Source organism: Juglans microcarpa x Juglans regia, chromosome 4S (assembly GCF_004785595.1).
Source record: "Juglans microcarpa x Juglans regia isolate MS1-56 chromosome 4S, Jm3101_v1.0, whole genome shotgun sequence".
Lineage (NCBI taxonomy): Eukaryota > Viridiplantae > Streptophyta > Magnoliopsida > Fagales > Juglandaceae > Juglans > Juglans microcarpa x Juglans regia.
The window spans coordinates 4,184,789-4,203,095 of record NC_054601.1 but is presented as its reverse complement, the minus strand read 5'-3'; the positions used below and the strand labels follow the sequence as shown (position 1 = coordinate 4,203,095).

Genomic DNA, 18,307 nt, shown 5'->3' with positions numbered 1-18,307 from the left:
TTCAGCTAAAGAATATTCCAACCTACACTCTGAGTTGCCGTGCATCCAAAATTCTTTCTAGTATTTGAAGCAGGCCATAAGAAAAGTGAAGAATGCACCACAAATTACGAAATATGATTCCTCGGTTTTGGTACAAATTTATTTGCCCTTCGATAATAGAGTTTTGGCTCAATATTTTACATTAATAATCTAGACTTGATCGGTCCAAACATATATTTTCATTTCTATAAACAAAAGGCTGAAAGATGGTATGGAGCAAGAAACATGACAGTTGATTGTGTTTCACATGCGAATTTGCATTACAAAATGGAAAGAATGAGGTTAGTGAAAGACAAAAAAATTAGCTCACAAGAAAGCTTGCCGTGAACTCTTTCTGACTTGGCCCATTTTCACGTTTTCCCTCATTTATCATCACATTAGCTTCTCAATCTAACACCTATTTTGCAAATTATGGACGACTTCTGAGAAAGAAAGTTTGGCCATCAGGATTGCATGACTCCTTTTTCTCCCACCCTACTTCCTTCCAAAGTAATACATCACCGGTGCAGGTTTAATCTGCCTCTCTCAAAACAGGGCCCCCTGAAATGTCTGCTAATTGTCACCATACCCAGAAGCCATTTGTACGAAGCCATATTGATCGTATATCTTGATCACAAAGCAACTGGTAATATATAAGCATAAGCACGATCTTCTTTAAGAAGCCCTTTTGCGAGGTCTTCTGTTAAACTTCGGGACCGGATGCAAATAAGCTAACAAGGCCTCTAAATACTTGTGCTGAGAGTTGGTGTGCTTGGAAGGGCTCACCATCCAAATTCCAAACGCTCTCAGTGCCAAAAGAAGTAAACACAAAAGCTGTTGTCTGAGCACAACAAAATAAATAGTAATGGAAGAGATATTCCCAAAACACACTAAAAAAAATGAAACCAGTATAGAACATACCTTATGATGTTCAACAAACTTAAAGTTCAGGGGAGTTCCACCTCTCCTTGCAAGTTGGGTAAGGTGCCTGTATGTATTGTTCAAACATGACATTAGGTTCTAGAATGGAAGACTTCTAGGATAAAAGCTAAGCAAAAACTTAATGAATGTAGGGTAGACAGTAACATAAGTAGAGGAAAACTTCATAATAGCATCAAAGCCAGCTTCATAGAGATGACTTGTGAGGAACATGGCCCAATTACAATGTTACCCAAGGACAGTGGAAGTTCTTACAAGTGACTAGGATAAGCATATGAAAATGAATTACTACAAAGCTGTTGAAGTTCTCAGTAAAAGTTATTAAAACTAAATAGTGATTTCTGCATTACCCTTACTTTTTTGGGTTTGGGGAGGACGAACAAGGATGTTATCAATTTCTCAACATACCATAGATACAAAGCATGAGGGCAGTCTTTAATCAATATGAGGTTCAGGAAACCGTCCGAAAGGTGTGCATCAGCCACCAAACCATCTGGTGCTCTTTCATTTCGGCAAGAGATTACAGCAGCACCAATGCTAAGAAAACGGCCTTTGGATCTCAACCATCTTGTTTCTTCTGGTCGTGAGTAAGTTGTAGCTTGGGAATCTTCCATAGATACATGAATTGGTTTGTCGTTACAAATGGCACAATTTACACGACAAACCACTCTTTCAGATTTATTTGGAGTCCACAATGCTTGTATGCTACTACTTGCGTGAGCTCTCCCAGAAGTTGAATTTGTTTCCCCCGATTTGACTTCTAAGTAAGCTACTTCTGCCTCATATGACCTGGATAATATCATAGATCAGAAATCACCCTTTAGCACCATTTGCATCGGTAGCTATCATCACAGTAACAAATATTGGAAAAAATAATATGTTGGATTTGGGTCCCACATCAAAACCAGGAGAGTAAGCAACAAATAACAAAAACTCACACTACACTACACACTACACACAAAAATAACAATTGAAGACTACCACTGCTCTTTTTTCAGATTTTTTGCTTTGTTTATTATTTGATTTACAAAACCGAAAATGGGAAGCAAACTGAAAGTTGGTTTCAAATACAACAAAAGATAAAAGTCGACAGAATCAATGTTGAAAAGTTTAAGCAACTGACAGTGGAAGCTAAATTTTATTCAGATGTACCTGTGCCTCAGAAACACTTTTGTTCCTGCATAATCATAACGTTTGGGGCCCATCCAGCGGTATTTTTCACTCTCAGTTATGACATCTCCATAAAACCCATACCTAATAGTATTGAACGGATGGACTTAGGAGAGAGCATCCCATGAACATAATATTAAATGGTATGGTATAAAATGCACAAGCATAATGGAGGGAGACTCTTCCCATTACACGTAGCCCTCAATAAGACAGTATATCGTATCAAATAATACCCCTCTTACCAACGGTTCAATGTCCATTAATCAACCAGAAATGCACAAAAATTCCAGTAAATTCTTAGGGATAATTGTGTAATGTTGGACAACTCTTTTTACTAAAAAGAAAAGTTGACATCCAGTTAGAAATACCACATCGGAAATAATGAGACACTACCCGGCGAAAGAAGCTGCATATCGCACACAAGGATCAAGTTTTGATGCAGAGGTTGTTTTCCATCTTACAACTTGAGCTACATCAAGGCATACCCTTTTACCTAGTACAATGTGCAATGCTGATGTTATGGGATCTCGAGTTCCAGTGGTACTGCAAAAGAGAAGCCCAATACACTGCTTTAATAAAACAATTATATCGACCAAGTCAAAGACAGGAGCTAGAATGATACTAAATTAAAATTAAGTTCCACTGACAGACACTGACATTTAAAACTAAACTAGGTCAGTGGGCTTTGCTCAGTCCGATATACAGAGGCAGACTTTCCATGTGCGTTTTTTTAATAAGAGATATACTTCCTGTGTGATTGGATGAAATCATCCTTTACAAACTAAACCAACCATGAACCATCAAGCCCCCACCATCGTCAATGAGTCTAGGCTTGACATCAAAAGATTAGTAAATCATTCTCCTACATTTTGGCGCCTAAAACAACGTAGGACGAGTAGTTACTCTGAATGTTTATAGCATTATTAAATCCTTAAAACATATAGGGGAAAGATTATGGAGTTTTTGTAAAATGCTAATGGGCTTAACTAATTGTATAGTTTTAGCAAAATATTGAAAGAAAAAGGGGGAAAGGCGGTGGTTGGGGAGGGGGGGGGGGGGATGAGGTGTGTAACGGAACATTCTTTGAGTGTACTTTGAGCCTTGAGGGGTGAGCCATGTATTACATAGAAAAGATAAAACTGGAGTAACACAAAAGTTGATAAGCCATAAAACACAAATGCATCGATAAGAACTGCACAATAGTGTACTGAACTAGACTTATATATGAAATATCTTTTTTCTCTCTATTAAAAAGAAAAAAAAAATAGCTTGGAAAATATATAATTAGGAAATAAGATACCACATCACAATGGCATCAGTTGAACCTGCAGGAATGATTCCAAATCTAAACTGTTCTTCAGAGAAGCGAAAGTCACGATCTTGGTCTGCTGAATCCTCACAACAAGAGAAAAGCAGTTATCAGTAAATTGGGATTCAGATGATGGACAAAAGGTAAGTTCAAAGAAAAGAATACCACCGTTGGGTGTTGGGGTTGGGGGTGCGCGGCGCTCAGCAACCATTTTCAGTATACTAATATATAATCATAGAGATAGAATAAACTAACCAATGCTGCAAGAACTTCAGTTCCTTTAATTTTAGATAGACTTAGTGATATATCTGATAACCACCAATTATTTGCTTACTTTTTGATAAATAGATATCCACCAATTATGATGGCAATCAAATCAACATGGGTTGTCTGGAAAACAGGTTATTGTGTACGTACTGAAATTTGCAAATCCTGATCCATTTTGTTGCATTGTACTTGAGAGAAGAGGTGACTCATCTTCTTTTTGATAGCTAGTCGCAGCAACTGTTCCACTTGAACCATGATGAATCAAGGAACTGCCATTTCCATCAGCAGAATGAATAATATCTGTTGGGCTTGGTGGGTAAGGAGCTTTATGCCTTGAAGAAAGAAATCCATTAAGGATTTCGTTGAAGAAACCATCACCACCCTGAAATCAAGTCAATTGTGAATACTCCAATAACTAAATAGAACGAGCTTAACCCATATGAACGATAAACACGCATGTGCATGCCAACATAGACTAATTTATGATACCCAAGATATTAATAGTATCCCACCAGTTGCCATATTTTAAAAAAGCTTCTCTTTTTCCTCCCTTGATCAAAGTTGAGAATGGGTATTCCTAACTCAAGTTTAATACCTATTCTCAACTTTAAATCCCTCTGTGTTCGGTCATATACTCTCCTTTTTTCATTTTGAAAGGCATGCCCACAATTTATACATATTTTTTATAGGTATCATTTATACATAATATAATCAAACTACTAAGCAGCTGGAACGATATGCAGTAAAAGTCCCTAACTCAGTTCATCTGGTAGCATAAAGCTACTAATCATATGGTACGGAATCTGAAACATACATATGCACACAACTCTTACTATGCCCTGGAGGAAGTTGATGCACATTCCTAGCTCCCTATAGCTGATCAACTGAATAGTTCAAAGTTTACTGGTTACTACAACCATAAGGCAAAAATCATGTGAAGAGATCTAATTACTTACAACAGCTACAACACCATCATATGAGTAAAGCTCCTGGTTCAAAGTAGAAGCCATCACATGAAATGCCTGTCCTGCCCTCTGTGTCACAGTGACCTGATAAAGGAATTAAAAATAACTACTCAAGAAGATATTAATCACATTTACCTCAATTAAATGTGTTCCTCGGGACCTTTGTAATTCAAAATGAGTGCAATCTTCATTCCAATCAAGAGCAAATAAAAAATAATAATGCCATTTTCACCCTTTCAATCAATGGTTTCACGGATGATGAGACTTCAAACATAAAAATTAAAGTAACAAAATAGCCTAGAAGACAGTGCCTGAAGTACAATTCTCATGCTGAACTGACCACCATTTAGCCAAAAATTCAATCCGAGAAAATTAACAGTAACAAAAGAAAGACAATAAGCCAAATAAAAGAGAGAAAAACATCTAATGCACTTTTACATAAGGCATTGCATTACATTTTTTCTGATAAGTAGCATTACATAATAGAGACAACCTAAAGAAGTATAAAATAATATCTTCACGCTATGTTGTGAATCTGACTCGTAGGTATGACAACAAAATGAGTAATTGTCAGTCAAAAATATTTATTTACAGAGCCATCCAGTATGGCGAGAGTACCTTTGTTTTGACTTTAGCACGTGAGAATATAGGTGCCACGGTTTCCCAGATTCTACAGCCACTCCCTATCCCACTCCTTGGATGAACAAAAACCTAGCAAATCAGAAGAAAAACCTGGAAAAACTTTACCACCACGCTTTGTCCATTTTGAGCAACCTACCATAAGCAATTAGATTCAAGGAAAAATTCACAATTTACGTCCTTGTCATATCCTAATTACAGTTTAACTCCCTCTGTTTTTGGAAAGTGACACTAAACCTGCCCATACCGTATATTTGATTTCAAATATCAATGTTTCATCAAATTTAAGGACAATCACACATGTAAAAGCCACATGCCTTGTTAAGCCAGTCATCAAGGCCACATTTTCATACAATTTGCACCCAGTGTACACAATTAATTCTTCTTCATAAATTTAAGTTATATAGATATATATAGAGAGAGAGAGAGAGAGAGAGATTAAAGCAAATTGGGATCTCATAAACAATGCTGACTATGAAATTGAAAGGGAAATGGGCAACAAATCTGAGGTCAGTGAGCAAGAACTTGGAGAAAAAAAAGCCAGCAGTTGAGCCACAGAGTAGAGTGGTTGATTGGACAAAGGATCTGTGGATTTCATTATCGTATCAATCATTTCTATCGAGTTTTGAGTCATAGGTCTCTGCTTTTACCCAATCATATCCTCAAAAATTTATGAGGTCAACCTCGCTACGAACAAAAAAAAGCTTAAATGTTGAATAATTGAACTTGTTATAGCCAGTACATTGATCCACAATTTTGAAGGGCTTGCCACAGAGGTGGCTATGGTGGCTGCCACCAACCATTCCTTCCTCCCACTCTATCTCAACCTTTCATTATAATTTTTTCTACTTAACTTCAATAACAAATAGATTCATCACATTGAGGGTACAAATTACATGAAGATGTGGAATCAAAAGATAGGCTCTCATGTGCATAGGAGCAGCTAATATAGACATATAATGTAAGGGCTTTAATTCAAACTTAAAGTATAGGGAGGTTTAACAACATTTTACAACAATTTTTAAAAGAGACCAAAAGAATTGTAATTAAGATACAGCACAAGGAGGTAAATTGCAATTTCCCCAAGATCCAAAGAACCAAAATAAAAACACACTGAACAATTCAAAGAACACACCAGAATATTTCGTGGTCTCCCCATTTCAAGGTTCAGAGAAGCATTAATTCGATTCACCCACATCTGACACATTTGTGGATCATTATGACCAAATGTGAACTGAGCCAAGACCCAAAGAGAAGGCTGAGATTTTGACCTTTGGAAACCATGCACTTTAAACCAGTACATCTGCACCAAAGGAAATAATTTTCAACCTGGAAATTATTTCCAAAAAATGAACTTAAAGTGCACAAAAAAGATAGTAATGAAAACAAACCTCATTGTCATGACCAACAAGAAATTTTCCAGCATTTGGCAGATTTGATTCATGAACCAAGCCATAGTCAATTAGCTCAACAGCATAAACATCAGAGAATTTGATCTCAGTTACAACTTTAGGAGCAAGTTTGATGCCCAAACAACTTGATTCATCCTGTTTTAATAAATATATAAAAGAAAGAAGGAAAAAATTGCCTTGGTAATTGACAGTTAGAAAACAATTCTTAAACTACTTGTATCACACACGATCAACCATAAGATAATATGATCGGTTTATTTCCAAAAGTAAAGTGATAACACAACCAGAAGAGTTAAACAAAAATCTATGAAAAAATATTCAGACTGTAATACCCCGGATTGAGGATAATGAGGGTGGTGGAAAGAATTCCATATTGTCCGGGAGTAAGAAGTTCTTGCCATAATTATAGGGGCTCAAATTGTAACTTTGACTTGTCTTTTTAAAATATAGGCCCGGATGTGACTTGGGCTTTCTTTATTTTGTTACACCCCTTACCAAATCCATTTATTGGAAGATGATAATGCCAACTAAGGAGATTTTAATAAATGACGAAAAAATGAGGTTTTTTTTAATAAGTAACAAAAAATCTACTAAAAAGGATAAAAAATGAAGATTCTCAAAAAACATCAAAAGAACAAAGAAATCAAAGAAAGAATCACAATGTACATTGCTCAAAGTATGAAACAGCCTTAGGCATCAACCAATGCACACCAAACAAAGATAAAGCTGACAACCAAAATTCTCCGTCACAACACAAGATGGTCTACCATCTCACCATAATTCATATACACACAACATATATCCATAATGTTTTTCTTTTAGTCTCAATTGCCAATATTCTATCCAAGGAACCATGCATCCAAAGAAAGATCTTATCCTTGTCAGCTTTGTATGCCAAATATTGTTTGACGGAAATTCAACCGCTATCAAGCATCTAAGAAGCTTTAGAATGAACGAACCCCAAAGCTTCCTTTATTAGAAGGCACAGTTATCTTCCATTCCACCTGATGGAAGATTAGAGTGCAATAACTCCAAATTGGCCCTCAAGAAATGGTGAAGTGATGTTCTACTTGATCATATTGAGTTTATTGTAGTGAACGATTATGGAATAAAGAATCAAGATATGCCATTATCAAAAGAACGGTACTTGACGTGCCATACTTTTTTATTTTATAAGTTTGACGTGCCATATTTCATACATACATAAAGCATGATAACCTAGCTAGTTGTACCAAACTTCAAGTCCTGCCCTTAAGACACGAAATCCAGCTCAATAAAACAGCAACTCAACGTCCAACCATTACTTTAAGCCTACATAAGTCTCGTGAGGAAGCTTCGAGGCATGGCATTGGGCTCACTAGGAAACCTTACCAATGCGTATCATATATATTCAAAACCATGCTGGAGAAACCAAACAGTTAATCTCGACACAGGTCTCTATGTTAAACGTCCATAGAATTAGAAGTCGGATATTTCAAATTTTCAAGTCTCCCCTTGACGTCAGGAAGGCCAGTTGCAGCCAAACACCCAAGTACAATCGTATCAGACAAATGCGTAATAACTAGAGAAGAGGCCAGAATTAGTCCACCCGACCCAACAAAACATCACCCAAATGCTCACAAAAAGGTATCAGAAATAACTTAAAACCGTGCGGTTGATATAAGTAGAAAAATAAAATGAAGCGACAAATTATTCACAGAGAGAGAGAGAGAGAGAGATAAGGGACAAAGAAGCTACATTATTGAAGGACTGGACCAAGCTCCAAGACAAGCCATCTGCATTGAAGGTCAGAATGACCTGGCCAACATGATCCAGGAAGAGGGTCGAGCTCAGAGACGACGATTGGGCTTTGCCATCAACCTCTGCATCTGCAACTGCAAGTGCCGCTGGATTCTCTCCTTTAACTGCAATACCATCATCTATGATTCTCTCCATTTGCCAGATTGAAGAATTCCTATGCGAACCGTTGATTCTTCTTATTGGGGTCGTTTTCCTCCTACAATACCCTAATACCGTCTATCTCCGACTCGAAATTTCAACCGAAGGGCCAACTCAGAACAGCACCTAATGTTTTCGGCCGCGTTTAACTGACTCGCCCAAGATGTCTTGTCATGATTCTTGATCTTCTACGTGACGAAGGTGTCTGGTTTCAGGTGTGAAGTTCTTTCCCCATGTCCTAGATTACGCGACCTTGGCGAGGAGGTAAAAAAGCATCCACCTTTCTCCTCTATTTCGGGAATTGGATCCGAACCATAAAATTACATGTAAGATGTAACTGCTAGCAGACCTTTATAGCCCGCTGGCATCTCCCTCCCCGTGTCCCATGGACAAGATTAGGGGTCTTCGACAAGGGATCAAATCTCAAAACTCTTCTAAAGATACCCAAAAAGATACGGGCTTCATAGAATTACTTTATTCCGATATTTCAACTCGAGCAATGCTTTGCTGAAATAGAAATATTAAAAACTGTACCTTCCTCTTATTTTAATTCTTCTATTTTTGCGTAGAAAAAATTACAGTAACCCACTACGTATAACAGATACTGCTCATCCTTCAAATAATTTTTTAATTATTTATATTTCATTTATTCCCTCATTTTCTTTTATTTTTATATTTTTATATTATTTTATTTTTAATTTTTATTTGACTTATATATTTTTATTTTGTATGTAACTGTGTAGGATTGAATAATATTATATTGTATATAATAATAGATTACAAATATAAAAAAAAAATATGGATATTACAGATTTATTGATAGAGAGGAAATGTTTAAAAAGAATAAAAAATATTATTGAAATGAATTGAAAAAAATAGATAAGTTGAATATATAATATATTGTCACTACTTGCGACATGATTTTGTTTAGTAATTGCAATTCAGTCTCTCGATAGTTTCTAACTTCCGAAAATATGTTGTAAATTGTTGAATGAAGGTGCACAATGCACATTATTGATACACCGGTATTGAAACTTTGAAAGACTCCAGAGTTTTATTTTATTTCGTCCATTTTAACCTATTTCAAACCAAGCAGAGAGCAGTTTAAAAAGGCAGTGAAAAACAAATTGTTAATGAAAATTTATATTTGTAAGTTGATATAAAAGATTAAGGGAAATGCTAAGTACAGGCACTTTAGCACACCCATCCCTCGGACGAAGCACACATGGCGTCGGTTTTAGTTTTTTTTATATTAAATAAGAATACAAAAGAAGAAGAACAAAAACTTGGTATCAGAAAGAAATGGTTGGGAAGAATGACAAGGAATACCGTACACTTTTATTACATTGGCAAACTGGAAGAAAAAATCATAAACTGGATTTGCCCCTGTTCTCTTCCCCTTGCCCCCTCCCCTCTCATTCTTCCATGGCTGGTTGTGCTTTGCTGGTAATAAGTGAAGTTGAATCTGCGGTTTTGAAAATAAAAGAAGGCAAAATATCGTATGGAAAAAAAAATTGAATCTAATAAATTTTGGGGAAGGTGAGGCTGAATTTCCTATTTTGGAAAAAAATTAAAATGAGGTGTAAGTTAATCTTACAAGTTCTCAGTTTAGAATCTCAAGTATATAGTTCAAGTTTTGTTTTGTTCGCTTTCAAGGATTAGTAAGTTATTGTTGTAAAGATTATTTCAATTTCCATAATTTCTACAAGTGTGTTGCCTGAACTTAATATTTAGATGATATTTTTACAAAAACATTCATGGTTCTAGAATCTAAATTTTGTTGTAGCTGAAGACCCAGATCGAACAGCAAATGAACCAACACTTTAACAAAGCATTCATAGAGAGAGAGATACTTGGGCCTTTTTCTTTCTTTCTATCTTTTTTTCTTTTTTTCTTTCTTTTTTTTTTTTTTTTTTTTTTTTTTTTTTTTTTTTTTTTTTTTTTTGCGGGGGAGATTTTACAGGAGCTTTGTCTTCCTCTTCAATGGGGAGATTTTGCGGGAGAAATTTGTGGTTTTGGACTTTTGGCAGGAGCTTCGTCTTCCTCTTTAATGGGGAAGAAAATGACTTTCCGGTTCACATAAGAGGAGGGAGGGGTAAATGGAAAAGAAGAAAATGGTGAACAGGAACTCTCATTAATGATTAAATCCAGCCCCATTCCACTTCATCGTCGGTGTGCGTGGGTGCGCGATTTCACCTTCAACAAGAATTTTCCAAAGATTAATCCTCCAAAGGCTGTATTTTCTCACTCTAAATTTTACAGAGAGACAAAGGAGAGATGAAACATGACATATTATCTCTACCACTAAATCTTATTCCCAAATGAACTCAAGTTACTGGAGACCAAACACAGCCTTTATCACATGCAGCTACTGTCTAATGTAACGCTTTTACAAAACCAGCAAACCATTACTCCAACTGCATTCACACCACATGGACTTCACAGCTATAAACCCTGAATTGGTGAAGAATTGAACTGACCAATCTTCCGAAGTTATGCACCATGCACTTCCATTCCTCGAGATTAGGAATTCAACCTTACTCAAACAAACCCATGATGTATGATGGCACAAGCCATTTGAAGTCATCTCCAGACAGTCTCATTAGCATCCGTGAAAATTGCATTGTGATGTTCTATAAGACACACAACCACCTCAATAGCACCAAAGTCAGTTGTCATGCCATCAGCCAAAGGAATGGGAGAGGATGCATCGATTGCTTCACCCTCCTCTGTATCCAAAAGGTTAAGAAAAGAATAAGGATTTGTTGATTCAAAAAAAGAAAAATCACTTGGCATTATAAAAATTTGTTGTTAAAACAAAAGCTTGACAACTATCATCAGCAGTTACACCTAACAAATTAATATAAAAAACCTTCAACAATGTCATACTCAAATGTTTTCTACTCTAGTCCAAATAGTCTCAGTTTGTGTTCACTGCAGGTCCCAAATAAATAAAAATCCATGGCCCAGTCTTGATGTGTAAAGAAGCTCAAATTAAGTAGTCATTTTAATCCAATACTTGATCTGATAACATCAGCAAAATGTTGTCATCACAATATGGCAACGGCAGTTAACATTCATGTGTGAAGCATATGAAACTGAGCCTGTTGCCCCCACAGATTTCATTCAATCTACTGAAGTCATAGACTGTTTGACGCAAGTGCACACTAGCCTGGGCACAAAGTTGGTAGGCAAACTGTAAGAAATAGGACTACTCACCAGCAAGCATGTCCCATGCACTGTAACTGGGTGGGGGATCCATGTTCTTGGAAGAACCTTTGGACGGTTGACTCCAATATTTCCTATAGAACTCTGGTTTCCCTCCCTTCTGCCAAATAATGACAGGGGCCATTTCCATGGCAAGGCTTCGGGCATCCATCTGTAGAAGTTAACAACCATTACACCTACAGGACAACAATTTATACACTGTACAAAGTAGCTCATGCAGAAAGAAAGAAAAAACTTAAAATAATAAAAAAATATTTGGACCAGATGGCCCTCATAAATTAGATGAAGAAATCTGTAATCACATGAAAATAAAGGCTTCCAATATTGACAAACAGCAGAAAAAATCTACAGCATCTATCTCACAGTCAAAATGGAGGAGCAAGTTAACTAATAAGTCATGGTTATGATGAATTCCCTAACTAAACAGAGGCAATTAATAAGGGAATAGTTTTTTTTTTTTTTCTTTTGACCATCAAATTGCTTTTTACCCATCAGTAATCCCAGGTAGGACACAAGCAAGTAGCACAATGCATATAGAAATATGGAGTACTTATTCATCAGAAACATGCTTGCTTAAGTTGACATGCTACATTTCAAAAGTAACTTTCTTGAATTTTTGTATAGATTAACACAATTTTTTTGCAGAACCAACCAAAAGTCATAAATGTGCTTAATAAATTATGCTTTAACCGTTTCTAGTTCCTAACTAGGTGTAATCACATGTATCTTGGGCTATTCCTATTTCTATATCAATAAAATATATTCTTACTTATCAAGAAAAAAATGATGCTTTAAATGTTTCCTTCAGATAAAGCCTTATCTCTATAAATAGGACTTTAATGCATAAAAAAGAGTGATAGAATAACCAACTAAATGATCCTATTGATGTTTGGAAAAAATACAAGACGCAATCCTCTATGAAGCGAGAAGCTCATATCTAATAATCTGATAAGATAGTGCTTCATCCCACACCCCCAATTCACGGTTTTGTGTGTGTGTGTGTGTGTGTGTGGGGGGGAGGGGGGGGGGGGGAGAGAGAGAGAGAGCGAGAGAGAGGGAGAGATTTCATGCCTTGTTAAGAAATGACTTCTGGCTAACCCGGAGTAACAGAGCAGTGATAAATTCCAGGGTCGTGTAGTTTACACTAGGAAGCCTCTTAAGTATGTTTCTCATTGCATGTATACTAGAATGAGCACCCCTAATTTCGTTATACAGCTCAGATGTAGTTAGTGGCTCAGGGAGGCTGGCTAGGTAGCATTTTGCTAGAGCTGCTACGTCAACTGGATTTACTCCCTCTGGTAACAGCGAATTAGAATCTGTAATCAAAGTCTAATAGCGTTAGATTATAATATCATCCACATGGAATAAATGAAGACAAATGTGCAGATACCTTGATTGTATACCGAAACCAAGTGTTGAATGACCTCTTTATCGCCCTCAGACTTAAAAAGGTCGGGTGAATTTAGTCCTTAAAATAAGAACAATAAAACAAGTTACTATCGGAATCTACACTAAAATTAAAGTTTATGTATCTTCAGGAAAGTATAATTATAATCCAAATTCAATTACCAGATAATATAAGATAATCGGCACATTTGACCAAAACACAGGGAATGGGCCTGCTGGATTGTTGCCGCTGCACCGTGACCTCAATTGGAATGCCAAATACTAGGAAAGAACAAATTTATAAATGGAGGCAATATCTGCCAGTATAAGAGTGCTAGTGTAGAACAATAATACAAAGCAACATGCAGTGCACTGGATATTCCAGCCACCACAATAATATAAAAGAATAACACGATAAACGAAAAATGTTAACTCCATGACAAAAGACTCCAATATTACGAAAAAGAGGAACCCTTGTTCACTATCTCAACTTGATCAAACGAACATAATGAACATCTCCTATACAATACATCTTTCTAGAAACAGTCAAATCATGTTCAGCCAACAGGAGGTAGAATGAAAAGCTCAGCAAATGTGTAGTAAGTTTTAAGTAACTTACCATCAGTGCTTGCAACTCCCTGCGCATGACCAAAACAACATAAGAAATTTGAAACTTAGTAGTGAAAAACAAAAGTAAGGGGAATGAGAAGAGGAAATACTAGTTGCCTTGGACTCCTATACCTTCTGCCATCGTTCGATGTCAGTCAAGAGAGTCTTACTTCTTTGTGCGGTCTTCTTTGCAACCTGAAACAAACTCGGCATATTGGGTGTGTCAGTTATAAAATTTTTTTGAATACAAACCTATAAGAAAGAAGATATTTTCTTGAATGCAAACCTATAAAAAGGAAGATATTTTCTTGAAGACAGGCCAACTATAGGCCGCCGGAAACAAAGATGACCTTAGTTATAAAAATTCCATATCATACACAACATTGAATTTTGTAATGACATGTATTAGTATTAAACAAGTCAACCTAATTTTAAGATATGCAGAAGGATATAGAAAGAAACGTCAAGACCTCCAATGCTTGAAAAAGTAGACAGATAACAAGTAGTCTTCAGTTATATTCTCCCAAACTAATTCCTATGCATTCGAACCAATTTTAGACATAGGGCATGATAAATTTTAGCCATATTGCGTATGTATAAATAGCTCCACAATTTTGACCACACACTTGTAACACAAAATAATGAATGAAGGAGTTTGATCCGTTCGCATAACTTTAGAATTTCATTTCTGACTTGCATGTCCCAAATTATTGATCTCTTACATTCGTGATGAATAACACTAATGACAGCTTGAAATGCAAAAATCAATTAGATATGCCTCTAAAATTCTTCACACCTCAAATAAAACAATGCCAGCACCTAGACTCAGTTTTAACTTTTACAATAATAAGTAGTCTTCATGACTTGAACAAGAAAATGATTATAAAATTTTTAACAAACAATATATATATATATATATATTTTTTTTATGAATAAAAGTTTTATTGAGACAAGTAACATTAACAAACAATATAGTTTAAGTCCTAATAAGGTGTAAGGTACAAAGAACTGGCTCTTTAACTAAAATTACCTCTTCAACTTTTGTCTTCCCAACGACGACTTTGCCCTTTGTCTCCGTGACACCCTTCCTAAGCAATGTACCAGTGGAAGCAGCTGCACATATAAGACGCTCTTGAACAGCATGCCTTGTCGATGGCTTCTGTAGAAGTGCCCATCGACTTTTCACCACCAAGCCAACACGTTCTGCCACATCAGTTAAGTTATCTTTTGCATCCTTTGTAACCTCCCCCACAAATGTCCCGGCTGATTGCCGGGCTTCTTTGAACTTTACACCTGCTTTAAAAACTTGAAGTTAATATATAACCAAACAAGCAAATAAAGGTGGAATCTATGAAAATTTGAGTACAACTATATATGTGCGCATGTATATCAATTTCATACCCGAAGAAGAGAAGAAACCGCTAGCCTTCTCATGCAACTGAGGCGATGTGACGGACGGCATTGAACCAACTGCAATCACCAGAATCGAGCTCAAACAATACTTCCGGATAAGCTTGTTCTGAATATGTAAATAACAATTGGCCGTACTATTTTCCGAGATTCAGTTTCTTTCTTTTTCAAAGAGGAAATATTCATTTAAAAAAAAAAAAAAAACTTTGGGCTTTGTTCGATCATGAAGGGGGGAATAATCATAGTTTTAGTAGGTTGATTTCGTTCATGTCACCGTCAGTTCATAATATTTCCTCAGCAACCATGCACGTGAGTTTTGGTCACATACTACAACAATTAAAATCATAAAATTTTTACAGATCTTCCCACCAATACTTCAACCACTCAAGATATCTCAATAAATAATGAATAGGGACCGAAAACAAGGAAATTATATGATACGGAATATGTTCAGATTATCAAAGATTATGATAGGAAACTTTTATCATGAAGATTTAAAAAATAAAAATTCCAGAGAAGATGGCTCTCAATAATCATCAACAGTTAAAGAAACAGAGAAAAAGAGAGAAACCCTAAATTTGAGAATAGAAAGAGATAAATTTACCTTATATAACGACTGATTGGAGAAGCTGAAGCAAATTAGTGAGAGAGAGCTTCGGCAGATTCCAGTTTCGAAAGCCCAGACGAGGTTAGAGAAAGAGAGAGAGAGAGTCATTCGCCGAGGAATTTGGTCGATGGCCTGAACGATGAAATAAAGCCATGTGGGAGTTTCTGTGAGCACGCGGATCGGCGTGCGTTCCCGTCCGGTGTATGGGGTTTTGTCTGTAACTTCCAACGACACACTGCTGTTTTCACCCAGGTGATGGATGAAGGATGATGTTTCAGCCACTTGTGAACGAACTGCCAAACAAAAAGTAAAAGCGAGAGAGAGCGAGCGAGAGTCGAGAGAGACAGAGAGAGTCAAACCTTAGAAAAGTACAACTTAATTCTCAGTCAATATCATGAACCTTGAAAAGCCCTCCTCTGCCTATAACTGAATTTTAAATTTACATATATCGAAAATAATTTGGCTTTGACTGATATTTGTATCGTTTTAATAAATAATGCTATATATTATATTTTAATATTATTTTTATAAAAGAAAAATAATAGGGTTAATACCCTCTATTTACAATATTATTTTAATATTTTAATATTATTTTTATATATACTACACTAAGCTATACAACCAAAAAAAAAAAAACACTATTTACAATTAACCATGTGTAATGCATTTCTAACATTCTTCCTCGAGATGAACAGTGAATATTAAGCACTTCCATCTTAAAAATAAAAGAAAATTGAAAGAGATCAAATGAAATGATTTAGAAAAGATCAACAATCTCGTTTCGTGAGAAGATATAAGAGTCTTCTTAGAAGCCACCTTCTATACACAGGAGGTCCGTTAATCGAGTGCCTTGATCCTTAGTTAGTTAGTTAGTTAGTTAGTTAGTGAGCCGCAAATTTTCATCCATAAGAAATTTGGTTGGTTTGGCTGCTCATCCGCAACCAATCCGAGATACTGTATTTTATAAATTCACACCCCAGCTTTATGCATGAAATTAGACTTTGAATCTTGTGTTATCTTGTGTTACACTTCTGTACAAAAGCCAGCCCAATTTACAAAGACAATAGGGCCATCGGCTACTTCATAGCTTATTTCATGAATTTAGCTTTTTAGCCTATTGTTTACTAATTAGTGGGACTTGTATTGTAGCCGGTATTGGGTTCAAACTATTTGGAATACTTTTCCTTTCTTTGTTGTTTTGCATTGAGCTAGTCAGGGCCCATGTAAAGGTCCTCGTGTTTAAGTAACGAAGAAAGGCTCTCTTTGTCCTTTATGAAGAAAGTAATAGAAACATTTTCCTGATATCAACTTCTTCTTCTGTCTTCTCAATTTCTTGGAGGTTTTCTAATATTCGAAGTGAGATATTTCATTTTATTCATTATCTATCTAGGGGCTTGTTACAAGTATGTTACGATCCCACATTGACTAAATATAGGATTTGTTGGTGGTTTATAAGCCTCTAGGCATCCTTCCATTACAAGCTGATTTTCAAAAGTAAATTCTATCTAGTGGGTTCATAACAAATGGTATCAAAGACACCACACGTATGCAGTCCATGTTCGCACGGTTGCAATCGTGCGGCACGGAGGATGATGCCGGCATGACAGTGTTTGTCCGGGGCTAGAAAAGACCTAGAGCACAGCCAGCCCTTGTGAGCACCAAGATCGTCGTGGACGTCGGCTACTGAACGTGATGGTTGTTACGATCCCACATCGACTAAGTATGGGATTGGTTGGTAGTTTATAAGCCCTTAGGCACATTTTCCTTGTAAGTCGGTTTTGAAAGATGAGTTCTACCTAGTGAATTCATAACACTTTCACTCCTCGTGTGCTTGATATATTGTTGCTGAGAGATGTTTATGAGCCTTTTGATAGAGGGAGGGAGCATGTCTCTTTTTTTACCCTTTTCAATATCAGATGCTATGTTATATCTCCTTGTCGGTGCATGTCACTAAATTTGGTTGTCCATGCGGTTATGAAGCTTTTTTGAGCAAGGAAATTTTGAGCAAGTCCTGAAAGGGGAACTTGACTTCATATCAAAACCACTGGGCACCTTCACCTTGCTAATGGTTTTTGTGCTCAGAGGGTTCATTGTTGCCAAAAATGACATTGAGCCATGGATGATATGGGGCTATTATATTTCTCCTATGATGGATGGACATCATGCCATAGTTATGAATGAGTTTTTTTATGAAAGATGGAGTGCACCCAATACAGACCCCCATATCAATGCAACCACCGTTGGAAAAGTCCTGCTCAAGTCCAGAGACTTCTTTACTGAGGACTATTGGTTTTGGATTTTCTCCTCTTCAACGTGTTATTTAGTTTAGCATTGACTTTCCTAAATCCTTTGGGTGATTCAAAAGCTGTTGTCGTGGATGAAGATAAAAGCAGGAAGAATAACAACACAT

The 18,307-nt window shown here is 36.4% G+C and overlaps 2 protein-coding genes across 4 annotated transcripts; both read right to left on the bottom strand.

Annotated features, from left to right (window-relative positions):
- Window positions 1-104: 104 nt before the first annotated feature.
- On the bottom strand, window positions 105-8,967 carry LOC121262881 (ceramide kinase). 2 transcript variants are annotated; one of them, XM_041165548.1, is made up of 13 exons: window positions 8,805-8,967; window positions 8,457-8,758; window positions 6,699-6,854; window positions 6,443-6,610; window positions 5,287-5,379; window positions 4,660-4,752; window positions 3,854-4,085; window positions 3,428-3,515; window positions 2,521-2,670; window positions 2,110-2,211; window positions 1,366-1,746; window positions 940-1,006; window positions 105-859 (listed from the first exon to the last, which is right to left on the bottom strand). In XM_041165548.1, exons 2-13 carry the CDS (start codon window positions 8,652-8,654, stop codon window positions 722-724), a joined length of 1,866 nt encoding a protein of 621 aa, XP_041021482.1. In that variant the 5' UTR covers window positions 8,655-8,758; window positions 8,805-8,967; the 3' UTR covers window positions 105-721. The 2 variants fall into 2 exon arrangements, with proteins under 2 accessions (XP_041021482.1, XP_041021483.1); XM_041165549.1 differs by having other exon boundaries at window positions 3,428-3,512.
- Window positions 8,968-10,872: 1,905 nt separating this feature from the next.
- On the bottom strand, window positions 10,873-16,315 carry LOC121262987 (uncharacterized Rho GTPase-activating protein At5g61530-like). 2 transcript variants are annotated; one of them, XM_041165728.1, is made up of 10 exons: window positions 15,895-16,315; window positions 15,282-15,350; window positions 14,911-15,176; window positions 14,013-14,075; window positions 13,891-13,909; window positions 13,455-13,553; window positions 13,276-13,353; window positions 12,957-13,201; window positions 11,877-12,036; window positions 10,873-11,386 (listed from the first exon to the last, which is right to left on the bottom strand). In XM_041165728.1, exons 2-10 carry the CDS (start codon window positions 15,340-15,342, stop codon window positions 11,241-11,243), a joined length of 1,137 nt encoding a protein of 378 aa, XP_041021662.1. In that variant the 5' UTR covers window positions 15,343-15,350; window positions 15,895-16,315; the 3' UTR covers window positions 10,873-11,240. The 2 variants fall into 2 exon arrangements, with proteins under 2 accessions (XP_041021662.1, XP_041021663.1); XM_041165729.1 differs by having other exon boundaries at window positions 14,911-15,173; window positions 15,895-16,314.
- Between the last annotated feature and the right edge of the window lie 1,992 nt (window positions 16,316-18,307).